Source organism: Teleopsis dalmanni, chromosome 1, assembly GCF_002237135.1.
Source record: "Teleopsis dalmanni isolate 2A chromosome 1, ASM223713v2, whole genome shotgun sequence".
Classification (NCBI taxonomy): Eukaryota; Metazoa; Arthropoda; class Insecta; order Diptera; family Diopsidae; genus Teleopsis; species Teleopsis dalmanni.
Window position 1 is genome coordinate 191,071,436 of NC_051846.1, and position 25,842 is coordinate 191,097,277.

The 25,842-nt window shown below is 25.6% G+C and overlaps 1 protein-coding gene across 1 annotated transcript in view; it reads left to right on the forward strand.

Moving 5' to 3' along the window:
• Positions 1-2,231: 2,231 nt before the first annotated feature.
• The window catches only part of LOC119670943 (dorsal-ventral patterning protein Sog), a 68,898-nt gene continuing 45,287 nt past the window's right edge, over positions 2,232-25,842 (forward strand). The window contains exon 1 of the mRNA XM_038081400.1: positions 2,232-2,526. Coding sequence (XP_037937328.1) covers positions 2,256-2,526 — 271 coding nt within the window. The 5' untranslated portion in view covers positions 2,232-2,255. The remainder of the gene's footprint in view (positions 2,527-25,842) is intronic.

Here is a 25,842-nt window from a genome sequence, read left to right on the forward strand (position 1 = left end):
TTGTTGCTTGTTACAGCGGTGCCGAGGTAAATGATTTCCTTCCCATATTTTAAAGTGTAGTTGCTAGCCACCAGATCGGCGTTGAAACATATACTACGTTTTATCCTGATTTACCGCTAAGCTCATTTTCGCAGATTTGTTTTAGATAGCAGTATTCACCTGAAGTTATATCGTATATATCTTTTTTATATATGTTTTCATGTCAATTTTTCGTGCGAAAGAAATAGGCTTTAGTTTCTAGTTACTTAGACTGCCATCTAATAAATATTAGCTTTCAAATTGACTTGACTGAATTAAGTTTTCATCAATGTATCATTATCTATAAATGATAGCTCTTAGCAACAATAAATTACTTATTTCTAAATTCGTTAGCAACATTTGTTTGCCTCTAGGATTTGTTAATTTTCACCCACATATTTAAACTGATAGCTCAGCAACATTTATTTGCATATTTTGGTTTGGCAACATTTACTTAGCGGTTTGTGTGTATTTGCAAGACAACTTATGTTTATAAACATATTTATACAATGCACATACATATACACATGTGCTTAAGTAATTATATACAATTTGTTGTGATTTGTGTTTTTATTTAATATTTCTTATTTTATTATTGTTGTTTTTTTTTTCTTTTATTGTTTAAGTCATCTGCCGTTGATCATAACAGCACACGACGACGACGTCGAGAACAACAACAACACCATCGAGATACTTTTGCCATTTGCGCACTCATATTCATTCATTGCTCAACGATATAACAGATACAGATACGAGCCAAACGACGGCCGAACGTAAAAACGCGAAGTGCAAATACATAAGCAACACCAACAACAACAACAACACTAACAACAACAACCACAACAATAACAATAACAACAAGACAAACTATAACAAGCGCCGACGTCAGCGTCGATAAAGCAGAGACCGTATGTAGCTAGCTGAGTATCTTTTTTAATATCTGTGTATCTTTATACCGACAACCGGCCGAACGATCGCACAGTAAAGAGTTTTCAATGTGCGCTCGTTAGTTTATTTATTCAACGACCGATCCCGTGTGTGGACATTATTTTCCGAAACGTTCGCAAAGTAACACACGACAAACATTAGAAAAATATTTCATAGATAGATATATATACAGACATATACGTATAAAGTATATTTTCTTACAATTATAAATCTCTGTTTTTTTGGTGAAAAATAAAAAAGTTTAAGATACTAAAGTGAAATTTAAATGCAGTGAACTAAATTTTAAGTTTGACTTTTTTTCGCTGTTTTTTTTTGCGTGAACTTAATGCAAACAATTTGAAGTTCGTAGATAACTTAAACTTTTTTCTGTTTTTGTTTGCAAAAATACATGTGCGCGTTTTAATAAAGAATTTCGCTACTTTATTTATATTTTAGTTTAAGTTGAACTGAGCTTTTCTGTCATTGCAGTTCTTACCGTAACCGCGAGATACTTTTGAGACAGAAAGTCACAACGGCAAAAAGACGACGGCAAAACGTCTCGCGTTTTATGAAAAATCGCAAAAATCGTAAAAATTGTTAACATTCAAGTTTATTTAAAGAAACATACAAAAGAATTGTTTAACAAAAAAATACAACTATAGATACATTTATATATATATATATTTATTTATGTGTTTATTTATACATGAACTAAAATTGCGTAAAATAGCAACAAAATAAACTTAACAAAATCGTAAAGTGCTTGAATGTGCAACAGTCAAACAGCCAATAGCCAGCGAAAGATACAACAATTTAAGACAAATAATTAATTAACAATAACAATAAGAACAATAAGAAGCAAAAACAACAATACTGGCTATATAACTCTCAATTAAATAAAATTAAAATAAAAAATAAATAAAATAATAATTGTTATTACAAAAATTCAAATTCAAGTTGATTTTTTCTGCGCTTTCGGTAAAACAACGTACAAATATCAAATAGAAAAAAAAACAAAAAAATATATTAAAAATAAAAGCGAAAATATAATTAAATAATTTGCACAAAATTTGTTATCTAATCTTTCATTTTTTGTTGTTTTCATTTTACTATAATTTATTTTTGCAAAGAAGTTAAGAAAAAAATTAATAGTAAATAAATTTTTAATAGAAAAAATTTATAGTGCGTGTATATGAGTGCTAAGTAATAATATTTAATAATTTCTATTAATAATTAAATAAATTTTTAAAATTACAAAAAAAAGTGTATTAAAATATATTAATCAAAAAAATAAAAAAAAATAAAATAAAATGGCTATACAAACAACAACTCCAACAACAGCAACAACAAAAATGCTTAATACAAGATTGCACCAAAACTCCAAATTTCGAGATGCAACGGTAGCCACCACATCATCATCCTCCTCCTCCTCCTCCACTGCATTCAACTCCACATCAACATCCACATTCTTCTACAAATTCATCATATTCGCCTTACTTTGCCTAACAACTGTTGTCAATGCTAGACGACATTCTCCGTTAATTGTGGAAGAACCAGTACGCCGCAATAACAGGCCAGCCGGTAAGTCAAAAACTTCTTTTATTTTTATACTATTTATTTAGTTTTATATTCATTTTAATATTCATTATTTTGTATAGTTTTATTTATTTTTCTATCACTATTAAAAAAAGTACATATAATATAATATGTTATATACGTTATACGTTATTGAATATCGTAATTTAAAGTTGGGGCTCATGTAGTTTTATTGGACATAATTGATTGATTACGATTTCAGTTAGAAAGTGAGATTTGAGGGAATTACATTCGATTACAAATATTTAATTAAAATTAAACTTTAATGACTTAATTAATATATCTACGCTTTAAAAAAATATTATAATAAGAAATGATCAGGAAATTATTGGAATTATGTGGACATGAGTCCATAAATCCTATTAGAGCATGCGAACTGTTTTATTTAATATTGAATGTTTAGGTATATAGATCGGTGAAATTTTGTTCATGCGATTAAAGAACATCTACAAAATGTTAGTATTAACTTCTAATAGTTTCCTGAGATATATTGTTGTATGTATATACGAGTGCAAGTATAAGACATTGATATCTTCCAATGTAGTTGAATTGATTGGGACTTGCAGGAATTTGATTTGTTAGTATTTCTTTTTAATTATTATATCCTTAACATTATGTGCTATTATTAGTATTGTTCCTTAAAAGTAAAATTTATGATGTTCTTAATATTTTGAATATTTTGAATATTATAATATTATGATATTCTTATAATATTCATAATAAATACTTAAGTTAGGTTAAACTGTTCAAATCATTAAATATCCTCACAAGGTTAAAAAACAAAATTCTCATGGATCTGGTTGATATAAATATGGATATTATATATAGTTATTAGTGAATATATGTCACTAAAGTCACTAAACCAAAGGTGATTAGAATAGCTTATCGCGAGATTTTTTGATGTCAATTAAATTATTGTAGATAGATACTTAAGTATATATTAACAGAAAAAAATTTTAATCTAATATTTCTTCAACGTTTAGAATTAAGATCAATTTCGACATTTTTTTAACCTTGTGGCTTTAGGTTTTGATTACAAATTTATATTTGTAAAAATAATATTGTCTTTTATTGTAAGGAATATCTATATCCTCATTATATAATTATTTAAAAATTTTAAAAAATTAATAATAAAAAAAGACACATTCTCTACTATTCATTATTATGTTTTCTGAAGTTAAATTAAAATTGAATACGAGATATTACATATATGTAGAATATTTTTGATTACTTTGTGATAATAATATGGTCGTCTTATGCACATAATTATTTCACAATTAATGGATATGTGTATATTTATTTATTCTATTAGAAATCCCGCATATTTTAGGTTTGAAGCCCAATTCTAGCATATCTAATTTGAGGATAATTGTTCACAAATAAAGAATAAAATACTTTCATTCATAATTCTTAATTAAAATTTGCAACTAGGGGTTGATATCACGAACCCAACTCCTTATAACTCTATATTTTAGAGAATTACTCTTACTATATTATCTCTTATTATGTATCTACCAAAACACACATTGTTGTTGGTATACCCAAATTTTCTTAGAGACTAGTTCCAATTCTTCATGTCATGGATTTATTTTAATAAAAACACAAGATCCCAAAGAGTTCTGGAATTTAAATTTTTAATAAAAATGCATAAGCCTTAGCATTTAATATATACTCAGTAATTGTTTTTGTTTTTTTTTCGACAATTTTTTTTATAAATACTTATCAATAACGAAATTCTGTAGCTGAATTTCTTTACTACTTTTTTCTTTTTATAATTCAATAAATTATTTTTCATATATATATATATAAATATATAATTATAATTAAAATATAGCTATACATAATACATAAAATATTTAAGAGTATAAATAAAATTAATTTTAGATAATAAAAATATAATAACATAAAAACAAACTGTAGAAGTATATAAGAAAATATTTAGACACAAAAAAAAATATTAAAAACTATATGAAAAATATCTTATAATAATATTATATATTAAACGGGTTTAAAAAAATTAATAATAAAAATAAAAAATTAATTAATTTATTTTACAGTTTATTATATATAATAATATAAACTTAAAGACAAATATCTAGTAAATCTTAACAATCGGTTACTATCATTTATGTAATTATTGAATTCTTCCTAACTAAAGCATTTATATACAAGATGGGAACGATCAATAAAATCTTAAAAAGAATCAAATTTAATACTCTCATTGCGATGGATCCTTATAGATATCAGTTTAATAGTGAGTATAATATAATATAGTATACTGAAGGGTATCTATTGATTAGTAAATCATGCTAGGAGTTTGAATTTACTCTTAACTCTGTCAATTTTATAGTAGGTTTGCTGAGATAAGAAACTATTACTTCTAATATGAAGAGTTCAGCTCTTCGAAAACATAGGTTTAAAAAATTAATGTGTTTTAAAAGTGTTTGCGGGAAGTACAAGATACCCAAAAAATTCTTTCGATAACATTAGGAGCTATAACTTCAGATGTAATTACTTTGGTTCTTTTTGTCTAAATGTCATAATCATTTTAGAATCTTTTAAGAATTTGAAATAGTTTTAAACTCTTCAAGTTTTATACTACAACTTTCAACAGTTAGACCTAAGTAGTTCCCGTAAAATAATGAAATTAGATCTCGGATCATAAAACCTTTGGATCATTGATTGTTATAACCTTATATAATCTATATCTTAATATATATTTTTCAATTATGAAATGAAATAAATATAATATATACAATATAAGAATAGTATGCATATTAAAGATATAAAAAAAGCTCATAAACTAATATTAACAAAAATATAACTTTAACTTATTATAATAATCTATATTTATGAAATTATAAAGTTAAGAAGGCAATATTACATCATGTCCTTGTGTGTATGGCCTCATAAAGTCATAACTAGATTTCATATTTTTTCTATTATATTTTATTGCATATCTAGCCTTGACTTAACGATGTTAAACCTTTTTCCGCGGTCTTTGGTTTTTTTTATATATAAAGTATTTGGTTAAATTTGGGAAATCCCACAAAATAAACAAAACTGTTCATTACATATTTATGATCGTTTTAATTGCAAAAATTTCCCGATCTACGTTATGGGCTTACCTATGCCTTATAAATGCGCGCAAGCGTAACATTTATGATTTCTAAAATCCTCACACCCTCACGCACCTTTGCTATACCAATAACAGCGGCGATTGTGAGTGACATTTGAACAGGTAAATTGCAAAAATAGGATGACAGATTGTCTGGGCTACTTTCGGGAGGGCATATACAATACACAAATCTAATCTCTTGGGAAATTTGGAAATACACAAAGGCGTGTGTTTTTCCAAAGTAGTGTTGTGGCAATTGTTTTGGGAAATTTCTTTACAACAGTAGTAAAATTTGCAGTAAAAGAATTTTTACGAGATTTTATACGAGTAAATACATATATTTAATTTTAAAAAATTTCCAGATAAATTTCTTTACACCACATTTAACAGAGATGCATTCATGCTATGCAGTGCCATATGAGATGAGGGAGAATTCAATCTTGTGCCTAAGGTTATTTGTTGTGGTTGCGGTACTGCTAGACATTTGGACGTCGTGACAGGTTTCTTAATACACGACTCAGTCACACACATGTGCACATCTACTAAAGATAACAGATACTAAATACGTTTCCTAACACAATGGTGTGTATTAATATTGTTTTATTGTCGAACGATAGATACTTGTTGCTTGTTGCTTATTGTTTGTTGTTTGTGTTGCTCATTGCTCGTTCATCGTTCCTTAGTGCACGGTGTTCGGTGCTCATTGCCCTTGCATTATGCTAAGTTCACCTAAGTAATTCAGTAATTATAGCTGTGCAAGTAAGCAAACTGAATGAATCTCTAGCGGTCCGTATACGAGCACATTTCTAATGAGCAACAGATACTTTGATTGTTTTGTTGCTTTTGTTGTATTGTTTTCAAATTTTAATATTTTATTCACATAACATACCTACAAATAGTCAGCAGTCAGTGAGCCATAGCAGCGCGCATGTCCAATATAAGTTTTTCTGTCTGTCCGTTTGTCGTCGGTTTGTCTGTCAATATTTTGTTACTCATACCTCAAAGCATTTACTGTGCGTATCTTTTTAATTATATATTTATAAATATATTATGTATATATTTATACTGATTGTATATATATATATATACATATATTTGTTATGTATGTTATGGCTTAGAATATGTTTTGTTGTTATTTTGTTCTTAACACGGCTTAAAGCACATCTGTTGCCTATTTTGCTTGCCATTAGTCCATAAAATATACGAGTACAAAAAAAGAATTCTTCTTCTTAGTCTTTTGGATTTTGACTCGCCCTCAACGAATTAAGAATTTCATTTCATTTCATGATTTTTTTTATTTATTTCGTTTACGTGAGGTGATTATGTTTGTATCTATGTATCTTTGTATCTCTATGTAGTCATGTATGTCTGTTTATTTGTGAATGCAGAGATATTTAAATAGTTTTTCTTAATAGAATTTCTTTTTTTTTGGTCGTTTTCGTTTTTAATTTTTATTTATATTTATTTAATGGTGCCAATTTGTCTACCTACTGTTTTCCTTTACTTTTCTTTTAGCTGCATTTGGCGTTTACTAGGGTCTCACCGAAAATATGCATTCTTTCATTGGATTGCACAGATAGTGTGGAGTGTGTAGAGATATATTCTAAGCTGCTTAACAAAGAGGGTTTTTAGCAATTTGTAATAGGTTTTCATTATTATTTTTTATTTTTTTTTTGATATTCTTGTATTGTTTATTTGGAGCGAAAGGTAAATCTTGTTTCCTGTTTGTTGAAATATTTTCTTTGTTGGTTTTTATTTCAATTTATTTTTTTATATATGAAGATTTTTTTTTTTGATATATTTATTTTTGTTGCTTATTTGTATTTAGCACCTTTTTGTTTATAAAACATGTAGTTTACACTGATTCCATCTTAAATTAAATTATCTTTAAATAAGAAAAGGTATGAAAGAGAAAATCCGACATCTGCCTGAAGGTAAAATTGTAGTAATTTTTGTAGGATTAATATTTCTAACAAATTTTAAGCCAATTTGTAACTTTAATTATATTTAATGGAATTTCATACTATATTGATATAATAATAATAATATTAATAAATAAATAATTCCCATCAAACTTTTAAAAAAATATATGGTCTGCTTTCTTACTTTTTTAAAAAACTAATATGTAATTGTATTGTATAAACTTTTATATAAATAGAATAAGTTTTACATAAGAATAGAATAGAAGCGAGTGTTGTTGTTATTAAATAAATAAAAACCAGTATTAATCTTTACTCAAATACGTGTACACTACAGTTATACTTTAAAATGACCTTAAAGTCTTTAAAATTACTTACTAGAACTTTTTATTAACCAGAGTTTTATTTTGAGTTCTTCGCGATACCCATATAAAAGCTAACACTCACACCATTAATCTGTAAAGAAATACGAGTATCTAGACTATTTAGTTACTTCAATGACATTTCATTTACGTGTATATTTTATTTAAAAAATAATAAGATAAATTTCATAATTTATCTGCGAGATAAAATAAGATAAATTTTCTTACATTACATTTAACAGATGAGGATAAGGCAATATCTTGACTTTTTAGTTACTTTTCCTAACAACTAATATATTATACTTTAAATCTTTAAAATTACTTCTTAGACTTTTGTTTTATTTAATAGTATTTTATATTAAACCATACTTGACACCCACATCAGCACTATCATGCTCTACTACCATCAAAACTTTTAAGGATATATAGGTGACTTGATTATTTAGATACTTTAATGAGATTTCATTTACTTGTATATCTTATTTCAAAAAAGTTAGATAAATTTCATAAGTTATTTTTAACTTACAATTTATATGTAAGATAAAAATGAGAAAATATGCGAAAAATTATCTTACACTATATTTAACAGATGAGTATATGGAAATATCTTGCTTTCTTAGTCACATTTCTTAACAACTAATAATGTCATAGTTTAAAATGACATTAGAATCTTTTAAATTATTATCCAGCCTCATTTATTAACCAATTAGTTTTTCTCGAACTAAGTACTATTCTCTTTTAACCTGAAAACTTTTGAGGAAATGTTCGTAAATTTTAAAGAAGTATCTTATCTTATCTTCTTAGCTGGTAAGGAAACTTACCAACTCATTTGTCATACTTTGAAGTGACATAAAAATTTTTAAAATTATTTTTTAGATCTTTTGTTTTATCCTCCAATATCTTTTCGTTACCCCTACTCAACACGTAAATATTATTATTCTTTATTAACCAAAAAGTTTTAGATAAATATTGGTGTATTGACTACTAAGTTTGTTTTCTTCTCAAAAAATTTGTGATATTTCAAACTAAAATTAAGATTACTTTCTAGGTACCAATATCAATCAATATCTTATACTTAGCTTCACTCAATGCCCACATAAGTGGAAACTATCATTTCCTATTAATCTGCGAAGTTTCAAGGAAATATCTTGACACTTTACTATCTTCAATAACTTCAAAAACCGTTTCCTTGCTGTTTCCTTTTAAAAACTCAAATTTGCCTTATTTATATAAAAAAATACAAAATGACTTTTAAGTATAGAACAAAATTAAAAAAAAAAAATAAATTAAAATTTAACTTAGTTAATTTCGCCTACGGTATAAATAAACAATTTGCTAACATAAAACAAGAGTACACTATAAAAAATTCTAACTAACTACAGGCAAATTGCACCTAACATTTTTCTAGATGTTCTTGAAAATTTCAACAAGATTGTTTTGCCGTCATCAATGCTCAGTATCCAACTAAGAACGCAGTGTGAGTCAACATGTTGGCAGATTGGCCCATGTCAGTCTCTAATCCCCTCCAGCAATAAATGCAATTATTTCCAAATAAGAACAAAATAAGAAATTACTAAAAAAGTAACTTAAATATAATATTTTGTTTATATACATATTGTAAAAAAACATTTTTTTAATAATATTAATTTCATTTACTTTATTTTTACTAAAATACTAGATAGACAAGCTCTGTCTCCCTCTTCCTCTCTGTCTACCGGCTTAGGTTGAATTTATAATTATTTTTATAAAAAATTTAAAAATTTTTTCTATTACAAATCTTTACGTCATTCGTTTAAAATGTAATGTTAAAGGTAAACTTAAACTATTAGATAAAAAAATGAGTAGCGTAAGATAATAAAAAAATTGTTTTGTAATTTTGTAAAGTTAACGTATCTAGATACAATAGTTAGATGCACTCATGCTGTTTATATTTGCGCTCATCAACTGTCTGAGTTATGACCAATAATTAGTATGAGATGAATTGCTTTCAGTAGCTTTTCACTCACTACAGTATCTTAGTAATTACATTCTAAAAAAAAAGATTTAAAAATTTATTTATGAGCTTTTGTTTTTATTTAAGTTTATATTTTTGTATCTTTGGCTCTGTTTTGACTTCGCTAGTTTCTTGCTTGGATTTTCTATGTCTACTCATATTAACGTAAATTATTTGCAACAAATCACCCCACATTTATCAAATGACTTTATCGAATTTAAAGATGAACTTGTGGTTTGTGTTAAATAAATTTAAAAAACAAAACTGAAAAAAAAATTCAAATTAAATTCATTACAAATGTGGTTATAATTAACGACTCATTTGAAAGACTGAATAATAAATACAGGGTGCAAAAATAAGCATTAAAAATTGAATGAAATTTAATAGTGATGCATGCCTCTATGATAGAGCTGGGGTTTTAGTAAGAAATATGATAGCTGTTAATGACTGAAATGGTTATTGTTAGTAATAAGTGATATATGGTAATAAAAATACATTAATTAGTTATTTAGTATTAATGTTATATATAATATTTTAAAATTTATTGTTTAATAATATTATAAATAAATAATAAATTCAATATTCTTACACCGATATATAATATTTTTAAACATTATCATTGGGGTTCATATACTTTTTCTTGGTTTCGTTAATTCCACTTAGAGCATAGAGCGGGTGGTACACATTATGTATTATTAAATGCCTTTGTTATTTATTGTTGTTGTTATTATAACTCAATAGTTCAATACTCTTACACTGATATATAATAGTTTTAAACATAATCATTGGTGTTCATATTCTTCTTCTTGGTTTCGTTAACTCCTCGTGTAGCATAGGGCGGGTGGTTCATATTATATATTATTAAATGTACCTGTTATTTATTGTTATTGTCATTATAACTCTATTAGCAACTTTGAAATAAAAAATAAATAAAGATGCATAAACTACCCGACTAATACCTGAGAAGTATATGGGATTTAGGATTATCAAAAATACTACTGTGAATGCCGTAGTGTTTTAATCAGCTCAGTTCCAAGTAAAGAAATCTTACTATCTTAGTAAGGTAGAGTCACAAATCAACCGGAACAAAATAAGTGTGAACCCTGGGACAAGAAAGCAGATAAACTAAGACTTAAGAATTAGAACTTTAGTTGGAGTGTACATTAAGGATTGACGTAATTATGTGTTATAATTATATCCTGACCTGAATTTGGACTAGCTATTTTTTGCTGTACATAGAATGTTGCAGAAGTCACTTTTCATACTAATCGGGATCCTTAAAGATTTCAAATAACTAAGTGCCATTGACTCCAGTTAACAGAACTAGCAGTCACAGTACTTATTTTCAGCAACAACTCACAACCTGTAAGCGGCTATGTTCCAGAGGGACTCCCTTTTTTAAAGGCTGAAATATTGTTCAGTATGGATTACAGCAAATAATTGAAAATAATAGAACCTATAGAGTCTAGTAATAGATGGTATATTTTAAAATTATTTCCTTTTTAAGACAATCACGTGCTGCTTACTTCTACTAATTAATTTGTAATTTATATGAAATTTTTATTGTAGTATATTCAAAAAACTAACAAAATGAAAAACCAATCTAAGAATTAGTATCAGATTCTATATATTAAAAACTAAAACACAGTTCAATAACTAGAAAAGAATTTAATTTATATTATTTTTGTTCAATAAACTTAAAAAGTGCTGTAGTAAAACACTTTGATGGTGTTACAGAATTGAGAAAATATTTATTGATCTACCACACGAGATTGTTTCTTTCTTTTTTTATTTATTTGTATATTTGTGTGACATAAATTTACACTGAAAATGTTCCGAAATTTCGATATAAAAAATTTAATATTTATGCAATCAATGAGTGATGCAGGATGTTTATTACTAGTATGAACTTTCATATATTAAAAAACGAAACACACTATAATAACTAAAAAAACAACTTAATTTATAAAATTTTTGTTTACTGATATAAAAAATGCTTTAATAAAACACTTTATTGTCATTACCGATTTTAAGAAATATTTACTTAAAATATTTATTTTAAATTTTTAAATAAAAAAATTAATAAAATTGTTTATAAATAACTTATATTTAAACTATACTGATTCGTTATCGTAAGGAAATACTTAAATTTAATAAAAATATTTTGCATCCATGATATTATTGTATTTAGCATAAGCCTACGGAACCTTCCTTCTAATACACCCTGTTGAAACTCCAAATTGAGGTGGTCAAGTAACACCTACCATTTTGGTTAAACTATAATTAGCTCGATATAGAATTTTAACTTTTACTCTTTTATTATCTTTTTCAAAGATTACTTAATATACTATATAATTATAAACATACAAATATGCATATATTAATATACATACATATATGAGTGATATACTCGTAGTTATGTAAATTTTGCGTTTGTAGCCTTAAGTTAAAATTTTGGTTTAATTATGTGCGATCTTGGCTAAAAAAGTTAACAGAAACTGTCAAGACTGTGAGACTGATAAATCAATCGATATCTTGTAAGCCCACACACTAAAATCAGCGTCGCTTATACACGTATATACATCACACTATATATATGTTTATATACATATGTAGTGTTATTTTTACATACGTTTTTATTATAATATTTTCCATGAATGAAGTTTATTTTAATGGATGAATGAAATTGCCAAGCTTTTTGTTAATAAAATAAAAAAAAAATTTTAAAAGAAAAAGATTAAAAATTTAAAAAAAAACAGGCGCACATTGATTAAGATTTGTTGTTATTTTTTTATTTTATTATTTTTTTGCCTTTTATTAATTTTATTTTAAGTTGCTTAAAAAAAGTTAATTTTTAATGAATGAAACTCTGTAAACACACATTGAAATACAAAATTGCTTATACACATATTAACTACAAGAGAGAATGCACATACATGTATACATACATGTATATAAACATACAATGTTTACGTTAGGTCAAACAAGAAAATTTGCTGCTAACGCCAACATACGCCTAAACACAACATACTCTCGTATACAACTACGCATATTTTACATTTTATTTATTTATTTTTGTTTTTTTTGGGATATTTTTATTTTCCGCCTCTTTTGCTTCATTGACGTTTTGTAAAATTGGCCAAATTGTATTAAAAGAGATATATAAATAAAAATTTGGTTATTAAGGTGTTAAGATAACAATTATATTTATTTTTTTTTTATTCTCATAATTTTTTACAAAATAATTTATGTAAATAAAGAATATATAGCACAAAATGTGCGTAAAACTGCGAATCTCAACAATGTCTCTTTTACATTATGGGCCACGTTAAAATAATAATGTTTATAAACAAGCAGCGTAAATTTTCTATATACAATACATATATTTATTTTTATATTTTTTTTGTTAAATTTTTCTTTCTTTTAAAATAAATTTTGTTTTGTTTTATAACAAATAACTTTTTGTTTCGTAACAAATTATTTTTTATTTTATAACATATTAATTTTTTTTTGTTTTATTACAAATTATTTCTTTTTTTTTTTAATTAAAAAATGCAATATTTCTTTATATGCATATTTGTTTATTTAAAATTATTTTTATTATATAATGTGTAAATTTTTCTTCGTTAGTTTAAATAATTAATATAATGTTTTGAGTGTAAATTACAGACGGTTGTCGTCTATCAGTCGGACGCCAAATTGCAACTTTAATTTAGTTTGGCAACATTTGTTGCTGTTGTTTGCATTTTTTTTATCTGCCTTAAATTTTATTTGCTTTTAAGCAAATGTTACTTAGGCAATCTTGCAGCCATTTTTGGCAGCAAGGCGTCAACTTAAACATTTTATAATTTTTTAACTGCCGCCAATTTACGTTGTTTATTTAAACATTTACTTTGTTGTTTTTCTTATTGATGTTTTTTTATGTGCATAAAATTGTTTTTGTAATATAATTTATTTTAACAGTCTTTGTTGTTGCTTGTATAGTTACTGCGTGTGCTTTTTAATTTTTCTATATGTGGGTAGAGGAAGCACCAAATGCCCACAAGGTGTCATATTGCAACAAAATGTTGCAGTTTGTTGCTTTTTATGCAATTAATTTTATTTTCTCCTTTATTTTGTTTTGTTTTGGTTTGTTTATTTTATATGATTTTTGTTTGGTTTAGAAATTTTTTACAATAAAAAAAAACAGTTGGATTCTTTTAGTTTTGCTGTTGTTGTTATTAGTACATTTTGTGCCTACGTAAAAAATGCTATTAACTTGCTTCCTTTAATAGTTGCATGCAAGAAAAATTGTCTGTTTCCGCTTAGATACATAAGCTGCATGCATGTTGCATGCGTGTGTTGATAAATGTTGATAAAGAAAAGTTGTTTTGGTTAAAGGCGCATGCTGGGGAGCTTCAAATTTTAATGCATTTAATTGCCTGCAACCTTCTTCATATTTTGCAAGTAGGTCTGTCGTAAAGTATTTAATGTGGTAATGTTATTGAATATAAAATAAATAGGATATAAGGATTATCGAATAATTTTGTATAATTTAGAAAGAACTAATTGGTCAACGTAAATAAATAGTACACAACTTTTTAAATTAGTTTTCGAACATATATATATATGCGCCGTTAAATTTTATATAAATGTTTTAGAAAATCATAACTTTTAGAAAATTATAACTTAAAATATATGAATATATTTTAAGAATAAAAATCACTATTATTGGTGATCGATTGCCAAGCACCCTGATTTGCCTTATCGTTTCAACACTGCCTCTCTGTTGTTTAACTTAGAATCTACCATGAAATGTTTTCAGAGTTGTTATCTTAAGTGTGAATTTTGTATATAATGTTTCAGAAAATTATAACAATTATAATATATTTATATATTTTAATATTAAAAATATATCATCACCATCATAGGTACTACAGCCGATTCTCTTTCATGACAGCCGATTCTTTAAAAAATCTTCCCATTGATTCTGATTGCTAGTTAAAATCAATTAATTGATCGTTTTCATGAGCCCTGATCTATGTCATCTTTTTGTAGCCGACATGGTCTGTCTCTTTGCCGCTTACCTCAAAATCTACCACAAAAGATTTTGAGAGCAGTTCTATTTTTATTACAGTCGATGCCACCATGTACTTTTTCCTTCGTTCATATTAAACTCCATTATTTTGTTTTCATCAGAATTTTTACTTGAGCATTGTATGCTTGCATAGATAAAGGGAAGGATCTATCTTATAACTGCTAAGAATTAATTTAAGGTAGGCAATTTATTTTGAATAAATTAGGTGGAAAGTGTCAGGAGTAATGATGTTGAGAACTTTTATGGTTTAGATTATTTAGCTGCGAAATAATTTATAAAGTATATATAATTATGATATTTATTTATCTAAATTAAGGTATTAGTTAAGGTAATTAAGGTAATATATAAATTGAAGTTTTTTGTTGTTAAAAGATCTATTATTAATAAGGTATTTATATTCACTATTTTTTGAATTTTAAAACTAAACATTAAATATTTCTTCGGCAGTTTAAACTTAACTTCATATTTATAATTAATGCCTAACATAATGTCTACATTTTTACAATGATGTGAAGCTTACAGAAAATGAAAATAATAATAAAGAAAAAGTGATTTTATTAAAAATTCATATAAGCAGTATCTAAAGTAAATATCAGTAAGACAAAATGTTCAATTATAAAATTGTTTTCCTTATTATTTAAATAGCTACCATCTCTCCTCCCACTTGGGCCTCATGCTGCCTATTACTCAACTCATTGTCTATATTTACCGCTCATAATAATAGCATTAATTTGCTGTACGTCTTTATGTCTATCAGACTGTCAGTTGGCGGTCTATCAAGCTGTCTATTCTTCCAATGGATTTTGCAAATATTTTTCATGGATTCTTTTTTTTTTGTAAATCTTTTTTTTTGATTTTTTCTTTATAAATACATAAATTTTTCTAATAAAAGCAGTCGCTTGTTATAGTTTTACTGTATATAACGTTCAACGTGAATGTATCGAATATAATACAGATCTTGTCTATAATGTGAAATAATGTATAAAGCGCACAGGCATGATTTGTATTTGCTTAGCATGCTGCCAGGCTGTTGGGCTGTTAGGCTGCCATGCAGTTGGGCTGTTAGGCTGCTAGGTTGGTAGGCTGATGGGCTGATAGGCTGATAGGCAGGCAGACAGTCAGGCTTAAGGGCATTTAAATAAACAATTAGGCGCGCTAGCAAATAAAACATCAAACGGTCAATGGCATTATAGTTTCTGTTCTTACCTTTGTTAGCGCCTTTTTGTAGTCTAATACATTTTTTTCTACTGCAACATGTTGAGAAGAAAATGTACTTTCTTGTGGTGTGTGCAGACAATCACCACCCACTAAAATGCTATAAATTTATAAATTCTGATTAATCATTTTACATTTCAACGAAAATATTTAATGCTAAATATTTTCTTAACATTGAGATAACTCATTTTGAATATCAAAATATTTAAAATATTTAGTTTAAATATTTCTTTAATTTGCAATTTTAATTTAAGTGCAAATTTTATGCAAAAGTCAACAACTATAACAATTTTTTCTAATATGACAAATACTTATATTTATTTAATATATATATGCTTTTATTCAATATTAATAAGCATTGTAAATAAATATATGTTTAAGAAATATATAAATTTAATTAAATTAAATTGTTTTAGTTTTTCTACAATTTGCTTATTTAATTTTTTTTTTTATAATTATTATTTTTTTTTGTTTCATTTTAATTTGCCACATTCTTGTTCTGCATTAATTATCAAAGTGCAACAATCTCAAATTTTTTTCAAAATGAAAATTTATTTTGATTTGATTTATTTTTTTAGAGATATTTTTCTCATTAAATTAATGCCTGATAGCAAAAATACAGGCAGCACATATCTGTTATACAAATTAAGTGACTTGATGGGGAAAAAGGGAATAAACTCGTAAAAGAAATGCAGTGTAGTTTTATATGCTGCGTAAAAATTGTACTTTTTTTTTAATTTTTGTTTTTATTTTTTGTATCTGATATGAGATCTACAGACAGTACGGCACATTTACAAAATTTTTTTGTTGTTTTTTTGACATATTTTTTGTTCTGCTATTGCCATTTCGAATTATACTTTAATTATATGTATAATATATGAGCATGTGGACTCATATATTGTGTATTAATAACATATAACATTAATATATATAAAAACAATTAAAAATACATCTACAAATATTAGTTTTAAATTACAATATACAATACAATTATGACATCTTTTATAATGATGATTAAGGAAGCTGTGTCATTATTTTATGGGCTTTTTAAAAAATGATTTAAACATGTTTAATTTCAAAAAAAAGGTGTTTAATTATTTAAACCACTTATTAAACATGTTTTAAATCAGACTTTTGTTTGTGTAGATATATATGAAAACTTATTTAGATCACTTTATACGTAAAACGTTAAAGTACTGCAATACGACAATTAAATATATGTTACCTTTTCAAGCTTTAAAAAAAACTAGCTAAAATGTTCAATTTCAAAAGAGGTATGTAAGAGCTTAAACTGTTGTTAAGGTTTATGTTTATACTTGTACACATACATGAAAGTAGATTTAGATCATGTTATACTTATAGTAAGACATTGCAAAATTGCTACAGAAGAATTGAAGATATATCTTTATAAGCTTTTCGAAAGAAACGCTTTAAACATGTTTAAAACAAAAAAAGTTGCTTAAGTTCTTAAACCACTAATTAAACATGTTTTAAACTAAAAATATGTTTTATTCCTAAAGAGTTACTGTAGTGCATGTTTTATATAAAACTCTACAGAGTTGCTTCATAAAAATATTAATATTTAAACCAACACTGCATATTAAATTACTTATTTTATTTAACAGCTTTGAATGAATTTTGTGTATTGGAGTAACCAATAACAGGCCATTTGACTTATAATGTCGAATGTAGGCGTTAAATATGTCGGTTAAGTCGGGGCAAGTAAAGTTTATAGGAAGTTAATACATTTAAAACTTAAGTTAATACTGTTCCTCATCTTCCTCATCTATATTCGAAGATTAAATAGTTCAAACACTGTATAATAAACTATAAATAGGTATAAGATGATTGATAATATATATAAGATGATTAATTTTGCACATATAGTGAGAGCATGTTTCTTAGGTAGTGCTTTATTTTACACGTTTTTCTTCTATTAATACTGAAAATGTACGCCTACTCCTATACGCGTAGATAAAATAGTCTTAAGCATGTTTAATAAGCTATAAATATGTATTAGAGAAGAATTTATAAGATGTTTGAGTTTACAGATATAATCACCACTATAACTGTAGGTAGTCCTTTCTTTGATGCGCTGTACCTCGGTTAATATTGTCCATGTGATATGAGTAGGAAACATCTTTTCTTTATCGTTTCTTAATTCATATAATGGATTTAAGTCGTTTAAATTAAAAACACCCTGCTTACGATTATACTTGTCTATAGTTCCTGAGTCTAATCTCGATACACAAAAATATTTCAAATTTAAATTTTACTAGTCATATTATCATGAAAATATTATTGAATTTGATAATATTGTTCAGAGTATAATAAATTACAATTACATATAATATATACATATAATCCCATAATTCTATTAATACTACTGAAGTATATATTGTAATTAATAGGAAATCAACACTTGCAATATTATCAAAGCGATTAATCAACTATATTATTAATTGTAATTAATTAAATTGATAATGATTTTAATTAAAAATAATTTTCAATTACTAATACCAAAACTATTACTAACTGTTTTAATATAAATTCATTTTATTCTTATCAGAAATAAGCAAAACGACGAGTAACTCGTGTTGTGAATGTGATTCAGCACGTATTAAGGTTTCACGCCCCCATTGGCATAATTGCCAGCACCTGATTTTATTTTCCGACCAGAGTTTTAGTATATGGCAATTATTTACCTCTAAGTACCATCGCCTTAAATGTGTACCCCTTTACGTCTAAAACTGCTGACCGCCCACTTTTTAATTGACCTCAAACTTAAAAATGTGATTATCTGCTAAATTTAGTATCGATTAAATTTTTCAACAGCACCGAGCAAATTAAAATAATATAAAAAAATTTTTTAATAAAACAATTTAAATACAAATACAAAAAATGAATATTTATAGCTACTACAAGTGTATAAATGTATTTTTATACTAATTTTCAGCAATAATCATAATAATGAATTTAAGTTTGTATTTGTCTCAAAAACAAAATTGAGAATATTTTTTTCACTTTGTATTTTGTATCTCAAAAAAAAATCTATATACATTTTTTTTTTTTAAACATCTGTTCACTGAAGTCTCGTGATTTTGATTGTAAATCATTGAAATATTTACATATAAATGAAATCATGCTAATAATATATGCATATATAATTGTATATATTTAATTTGTATATAAATAGTTAAAGGAAAGAAATGCTATAGTAAATTAAAGTTCCTAGCTTATAGTGTTTATTGATTTATATTTTATTTATATTTAAATTTATTTTATCATTTTTATACATGTATCCAAAGAAATATTCTGTATATTTACTCAAATATTTTCAGCAGTTTCCATTAAGAATATTTATTTAAAAATATTTATTTAAAAATTTATTAAAAAATTTCAAATTATTAAAATTTATTTATTTGTTAATGTTTTGTGGAAGCATATTTTATAAATTTCTTTCTTTTTTGATTATTCAACACAAGGTTGTTGAGGAAAATTCTTATCAAGACCGCTTTTATATCAAGTTTTAGTCATACAGCACGTATGATTAATGCCGCTCCTCATATAAAAATAGTTGCTGATGAGCTAAGGCAAGTAGTTTTCGAAAAACCTTAAAGTTGTTGCTTAATAAGCTTGATTCGTTTATAATAAAATAATTTTATATTTTTAAGAAAGCTTTATATATACTTATTTTGTTAGCTGAGAATATAAACAAGAACAATATATTTTAACTATACAACAGGATCAATTTTATACATTATCTTATAGTTACCGATAGTTAAATAAAAAATTTTTTAAATGACAGACTGGGCATAATTTTAAATACCTTAATTGATAACGTATCTTGAGCAATAGAGTTTTAGTGTCTTATATTATGAGAATCCATTGCATAGCTAATCTCAGAGATACCCTATCACGATTCAGAGTTAGTGTTCTTAATTATTAGGTATTACTTAGCAAATCTTGATGGTCATTAAATTCAAAATTTATTGAAAGAAAAGGCAGTATATATTTTATTGACAACATATCTTAACAAACAGATTCTTAATATCTTATGTTATAAGAGTCATTCCTAAAGATTATCTCAGATGTCCCTTATAATTATACGGACTTGCCGTTCCTAATAATTGAGGTATTACTTAACAAATGATGTGGGTCGTTAAATTTAAAATTTATTGAAAAAAAATACAGAATATATATTAAATTCTTTTATTGCCAACATATCTTAACCAACAGATTCTTATTACCTAATGTTATGAGAAGGATTTCCTAATAATTCAGAAATTATTAAGCGATTGTTTTGGGTTGTTAAAATTAAAATTACTTGATAGAAAAGACAATTTTTTTCACAATAGTTGTAAAGCATCAAAAGCCATCTGGCTGAAATATTATTCCAGTAATCAGCGATAAAAGATAAAAGCACAGAAAAAGCAATATTTTAGGTATACTAAATTCTTCTTCTGATAATATACCCTAACCAACAGATTTTTATATGAGCGCGTGCCCGATGAAATATGTCTCTCTAAAAAGAGTGCACATGGGGTGATGGCCTAATCTAAATATGATAGATCGGTAATTTAATGTTTATTATATTTGAATGATTTTTTTTTAATTTGTTCGTTTTTGTAACGAGTGATCCTAAAATGTGCCCCTTCCTTTTGCCCCGCTTCTTATTTAAATCATTTAAAAAAAATTTAAATTATTTAAAAAAAAAAAATTGTGATCATCTAATCAAATAAATTGACAATATTGCAACATTCAAATTGTCACGTTCGTTCACTTCGTTTTCATTAAAATAAGCAAAAGTATATATTGTAGTATAATTAAGTATAGTATAAAAATACATTATATATATAAATTAGTATCCGTGACTAAATGTATTTAGCAATGTTTTGGTATAATTGTTGCAATTTGGCAAATAATCACTGCAGACATGGTGTACACCTCATTATTTTTCGCACCAAAGTTTAGCAACCAACCAAGCAAAATAATAACAAATGAGCTGTGCCGATCGCGATCGAGCCCCCAAAATGTATTTTATCTTTCATCAACACTTCCGTGTATGGTTGTTTATATATTCAGGAGATAAAATTAAATTCTTTTTTTTTTTTAATTATCTCTTCTTGATTTATTTTCCTAAGGGTAGTGGGGCAGAAAGTCTTTAAAAGCGAAAAAGAATTTAAAATAGATGCGCACTTCTAGTAGTGGAATTAATTGACTAATATATGGTACAGTAAGAATAATATGTGAACAAAAGTTTCAAGAATTTTTTTGGCTGGGAGTTCAAAAGTAATTAATAAATATATGGTATATATGTTTTAAATTGTAGATACCTTGTTATTTAATTGCCTTGAGTTCCTTTTTTATCACTATGGTTTTTGTCGTTCAAAAATTTTTAAATGTGGGATTTAAATTAAGACCTGGGTAACTGGGTAATGTCTTTATAATAATGATAGTAATAATTATTATGATAATATTAAATAGATATATATCACTATAATAAGTAGCACAAATGATCTATCATTGTGGAAGTGTTCCATGCCGTTGGAAGTTAATATCCTGTCAACCCTCTGGTTCCCAGGAATCCCTTAAGGCAGTCTACATTTAAACTACTGTGATAGTGCCATCATCACAATTATACCATAACCGACTTGCTACTTTGCGAAACTAAAAATTTTTAAATAAATGTTGCTGTATTAGATGATCTTTAACTGCATATGTTTTTTCTCTCAGCAATTCTCTCAGCAAGTACGCTGATAGTTTTTATTCTCTCAACCAGTATTATGTTAACTTCTTTTCTCTAAGTCAGTGTCCTTTTAATCTTTCTTCTCCCAGTACCCTGTTTATTTTTATTCTCTCAACTAGTATCCTGTTAATTTCTCTTTTCTCAGTCAGTGCCCTGTTAATATTTCTTTTCCCAATACCGTGTTCATTTCTATTCTCTCAGCCAGTATCCTCTTATGTTATATTCTTTTTAATCAGTCAGTGCTCTGTTAACTCCCTTTTTCTAATACCCTGTTCATTTCTATTTAATCCATTTAATTAAAATAATAATACATAATAATATTATCAAATAATAATAATACAATATTTGTTTGTTATTTAAATAGTCATCATTATGATTAAAAATAATTTTATTAACATAATTTACTCAGTTTTTTTGCAATTCATTATACACGTGCCAATTTTTTCAATGAAATGAAATATTTAGTTATTTCAGTTTCGCTTGTTTTGTTTAATTATTATTACTTTCGATATCATTTAATTTTATTAATTTATTTTTTACTAAATAAGACTTGCAAAAACTGTCATTTAATGAGGTAATTTGCAATAAATTTGCATTTGTTTTGCATTTTAATAATTTGGCGTCAAAATTTGACACTTAATTGAAAAATTAAACATTCAAAAGCGTGTGTTCCTCATTTAACATTTTTCACTTTTAGACTTTTTCCACGTATTTGCCATAAAACCAAAAACATACATAAGAGTTAATATTTATTTTAAATATATATATATATAGAATACTAAATTGTATCTACAACAAAAAAAATAAAATAAAATCAAAGAAAAAAATATTTAGCTTGTGGTCATTTGTGCCATCACGCGGTTGCCCCATTCCCTACGCAGCTAAGAGTTCAATTATCTTAAAAAATTTCGAATGATGTTTACATTAAAATTTTGTCGGCAATTTTTGTTTTTGAAGTAGACTTCTCTACTTCTGGAGCCTATCGTAAATCAACTTAAAACTACATACCACAATCTTGATATGAATTATTTGGCTTAATATGCAATTATTTACTTTCCATGAGTATTTAGTTTAATTGCCGTAAATAAATATTTGTTAAATGTATAAAAATGAAGGAAGCTCATGCAATCAAATAATTTGATTAAAAAAAATCATATGAAATTCATATGTATATCTATATATTATATAAAAATTTTTGAAATATATACGACATATGTCGCAATGTCTTTGTTGACAACGTTGTCTTTTAAGAGCAGCGCCAAGTCAAGAAAAAAAAATTTGTCAAATTTGAGCGACAACTTGACTTGACTTGACTGTGCTGTGCTTTAAACTTTAAACTTCAAACATCTTTTGAAAAGATATCAAACAACATTTATAAAAGTGTTTACAAATATTTATTTAACATATTTATTCATTTTTGTTTTTTTTTTTTTGTATTATTATTATTAATTTAACAAGTTATAAATAATTATTTTAGAGCACCCCAAACAAAAAATGTAGTAGTAAATGTACTACCTCAAGTAACAATTTAACGAGCTCAGCGTCAAAACCAATTTGGCTTGACTGATTGACAGTTGCACACTTCAAACTGTCAAATTTATCAACGCCACAAATGATATGTGATCGATTTGTTTATGATTTATTTGCATTTTAATGCGGTTCGAGAATTGTTTACATATTTTGAAAATTCATTATTTATTATGTTCATTCAAAAATAAATATAAAAAAAATAAAATAAAATTTATATACTTGTACTTTACAAATTTACTTACCGATGAAGTAAGTGCGAATGCAGCTGCAGTCAAGAAATCTATACGAAAAGTTCAAAAAGTAGAAGAAGATACAAAAACAAAGAAAAAACACGAAAAAATTAAAAAAAAAATTTTATTTTTTTAAAAAAATAAATTAATTAATAATTTGTTTACACAATCAGCGGAAGTGGCAGGTTGATTTAATTTTAGCTTTCAAAAATTAAAATTAATTAGTCGAAATACTATATATAGCCAACGAAGTTATTTTTATCATAGCAATTAATTAGGAATATTCAAATTAGAAGTTAAATATACCAACAAAGAAGAGAAGTAAAGAAGAAATAAAATAATGTTTTTAAAAAAAGGTTGTTTAAAAAAACAAGAAAAAAATATTTTTTGTGACTTTAAACTTTGCTTTTTATTTTACTAAATTAAAATTTTAAATAAAATTATATATATAAAACACTAAAACAATTATTTTTATAATATTCCTTTAATTTTTATATAAGGACTTATAAATTTTTATATTTTTTTTCATATATTTCTAATATTTTTTTGGTAAACAAAACTTCATAGTTTTTCCTTTAGTAATATAGTGTTTTACAGGTCAAATATTTTATTGTTGTTAAAAAAAAAAATATATATCGTTAATAGTTTTTAACTTTAAAAAATTAAAAACGGTAATGATTATATGTAGTTTAGTTTTATAATAGTTTTATAACGAAAAAAAAATGTTAACTACAAAAGTTTATTCATTATAAATAAATTTTTATTTTTCTTTTTCGAATACTGTCAAATATTTATCATAAATTTTTTATAGGATTTAGTGCTGTCGAATGCTGTCAAATATTCATCATAAATTTTTTATAAGATTCGTACCGTCCATACTTAAATACTAGTTGCTTCAGATAATAACTCTGAAGCATCCAATATTTGCAGCTGTTTCATATATTATTCTCTGACTTCTTTAGATTTATTGCGATCACAAGAAATTTGAATTCCGGATTATTTAAATATCTTAGAAACCTTTTCTCATATTTATTTAGTATTTTTAGTGCAGTCAGCTAGCACATTTATATGTTTTTTATTCACTTCTTATATCCTTTTAAATTTTTTTCTAAAATTTGGACAAAGTTGAGCACTAAATACAGACATGAGTAGAATAGCAAGATTTACTTCGTAATTAATATGTATATAAATTCATAAGACAATGCAGAAAGTTATTTTCAATAGTTAACTTTATTAACTGTGGCAGTCAGTGGAATTGATAAACTCACTTAGAATCTGTTGACCTGGCAACTTAAGGTTGTTAAGGATTCTTCTGAATATTACCTGTAGCGGATCAATTTGATTTATAGAATATAATAATAAATACCACTGTACATCATTATATTATTTAAATATGCTTTTTTTACATATTATATTTATCATACAAAATAGCGAATATATTTTTTTTAGTTCAAAGTACAAATTCATACAGAACTGTAAAAAAAATACATTTTTTATCTCAATTTTTTTAACTTTGTTAAAAGGACACATGTCCATCTGCTGTCTGCATAAATTATCCACATTTTTAAATGAGTAAAAATTATAGTAATATTTTTTTATTTAAACGAATCAATAAATTTTGTGTTTAAAGTGAGTTTTTTTTTAAACATATTTTTTTTATATATATTTTATATATAAAATATTTTTTTTATATTGTTTTTTTTTTTAAATATTAATTTTTAAATATTTTTTTTTTTAAATATAATTTTGTGGGCGTTACAGAACACACATTAACCATTTGTACAACACTTGCTAAAAAATCTAAACAATTCTTCTTTCTTATTTTGAAACTTTGCCTTTTGCAAAAAATTAAACAAAAAAGAAAACATTAAAGACTAAATACAATTAATTAAAGTTGGCAGCAGGAGCTAGTAGAAAATAAAAAAAAAATATAATTATTTATAATATATACACCATTTGGATATTTTTAAAGAATTACACAAGCCAAAGCTGTTAAGACTTAAGATATATAACAAAATCTATAACTTTGCCCGCTAGCGGCATTCAATTAACGCTTAAATATTGCTTTAAATTTATTTTTATATATGTATATATATATTATGTTATAT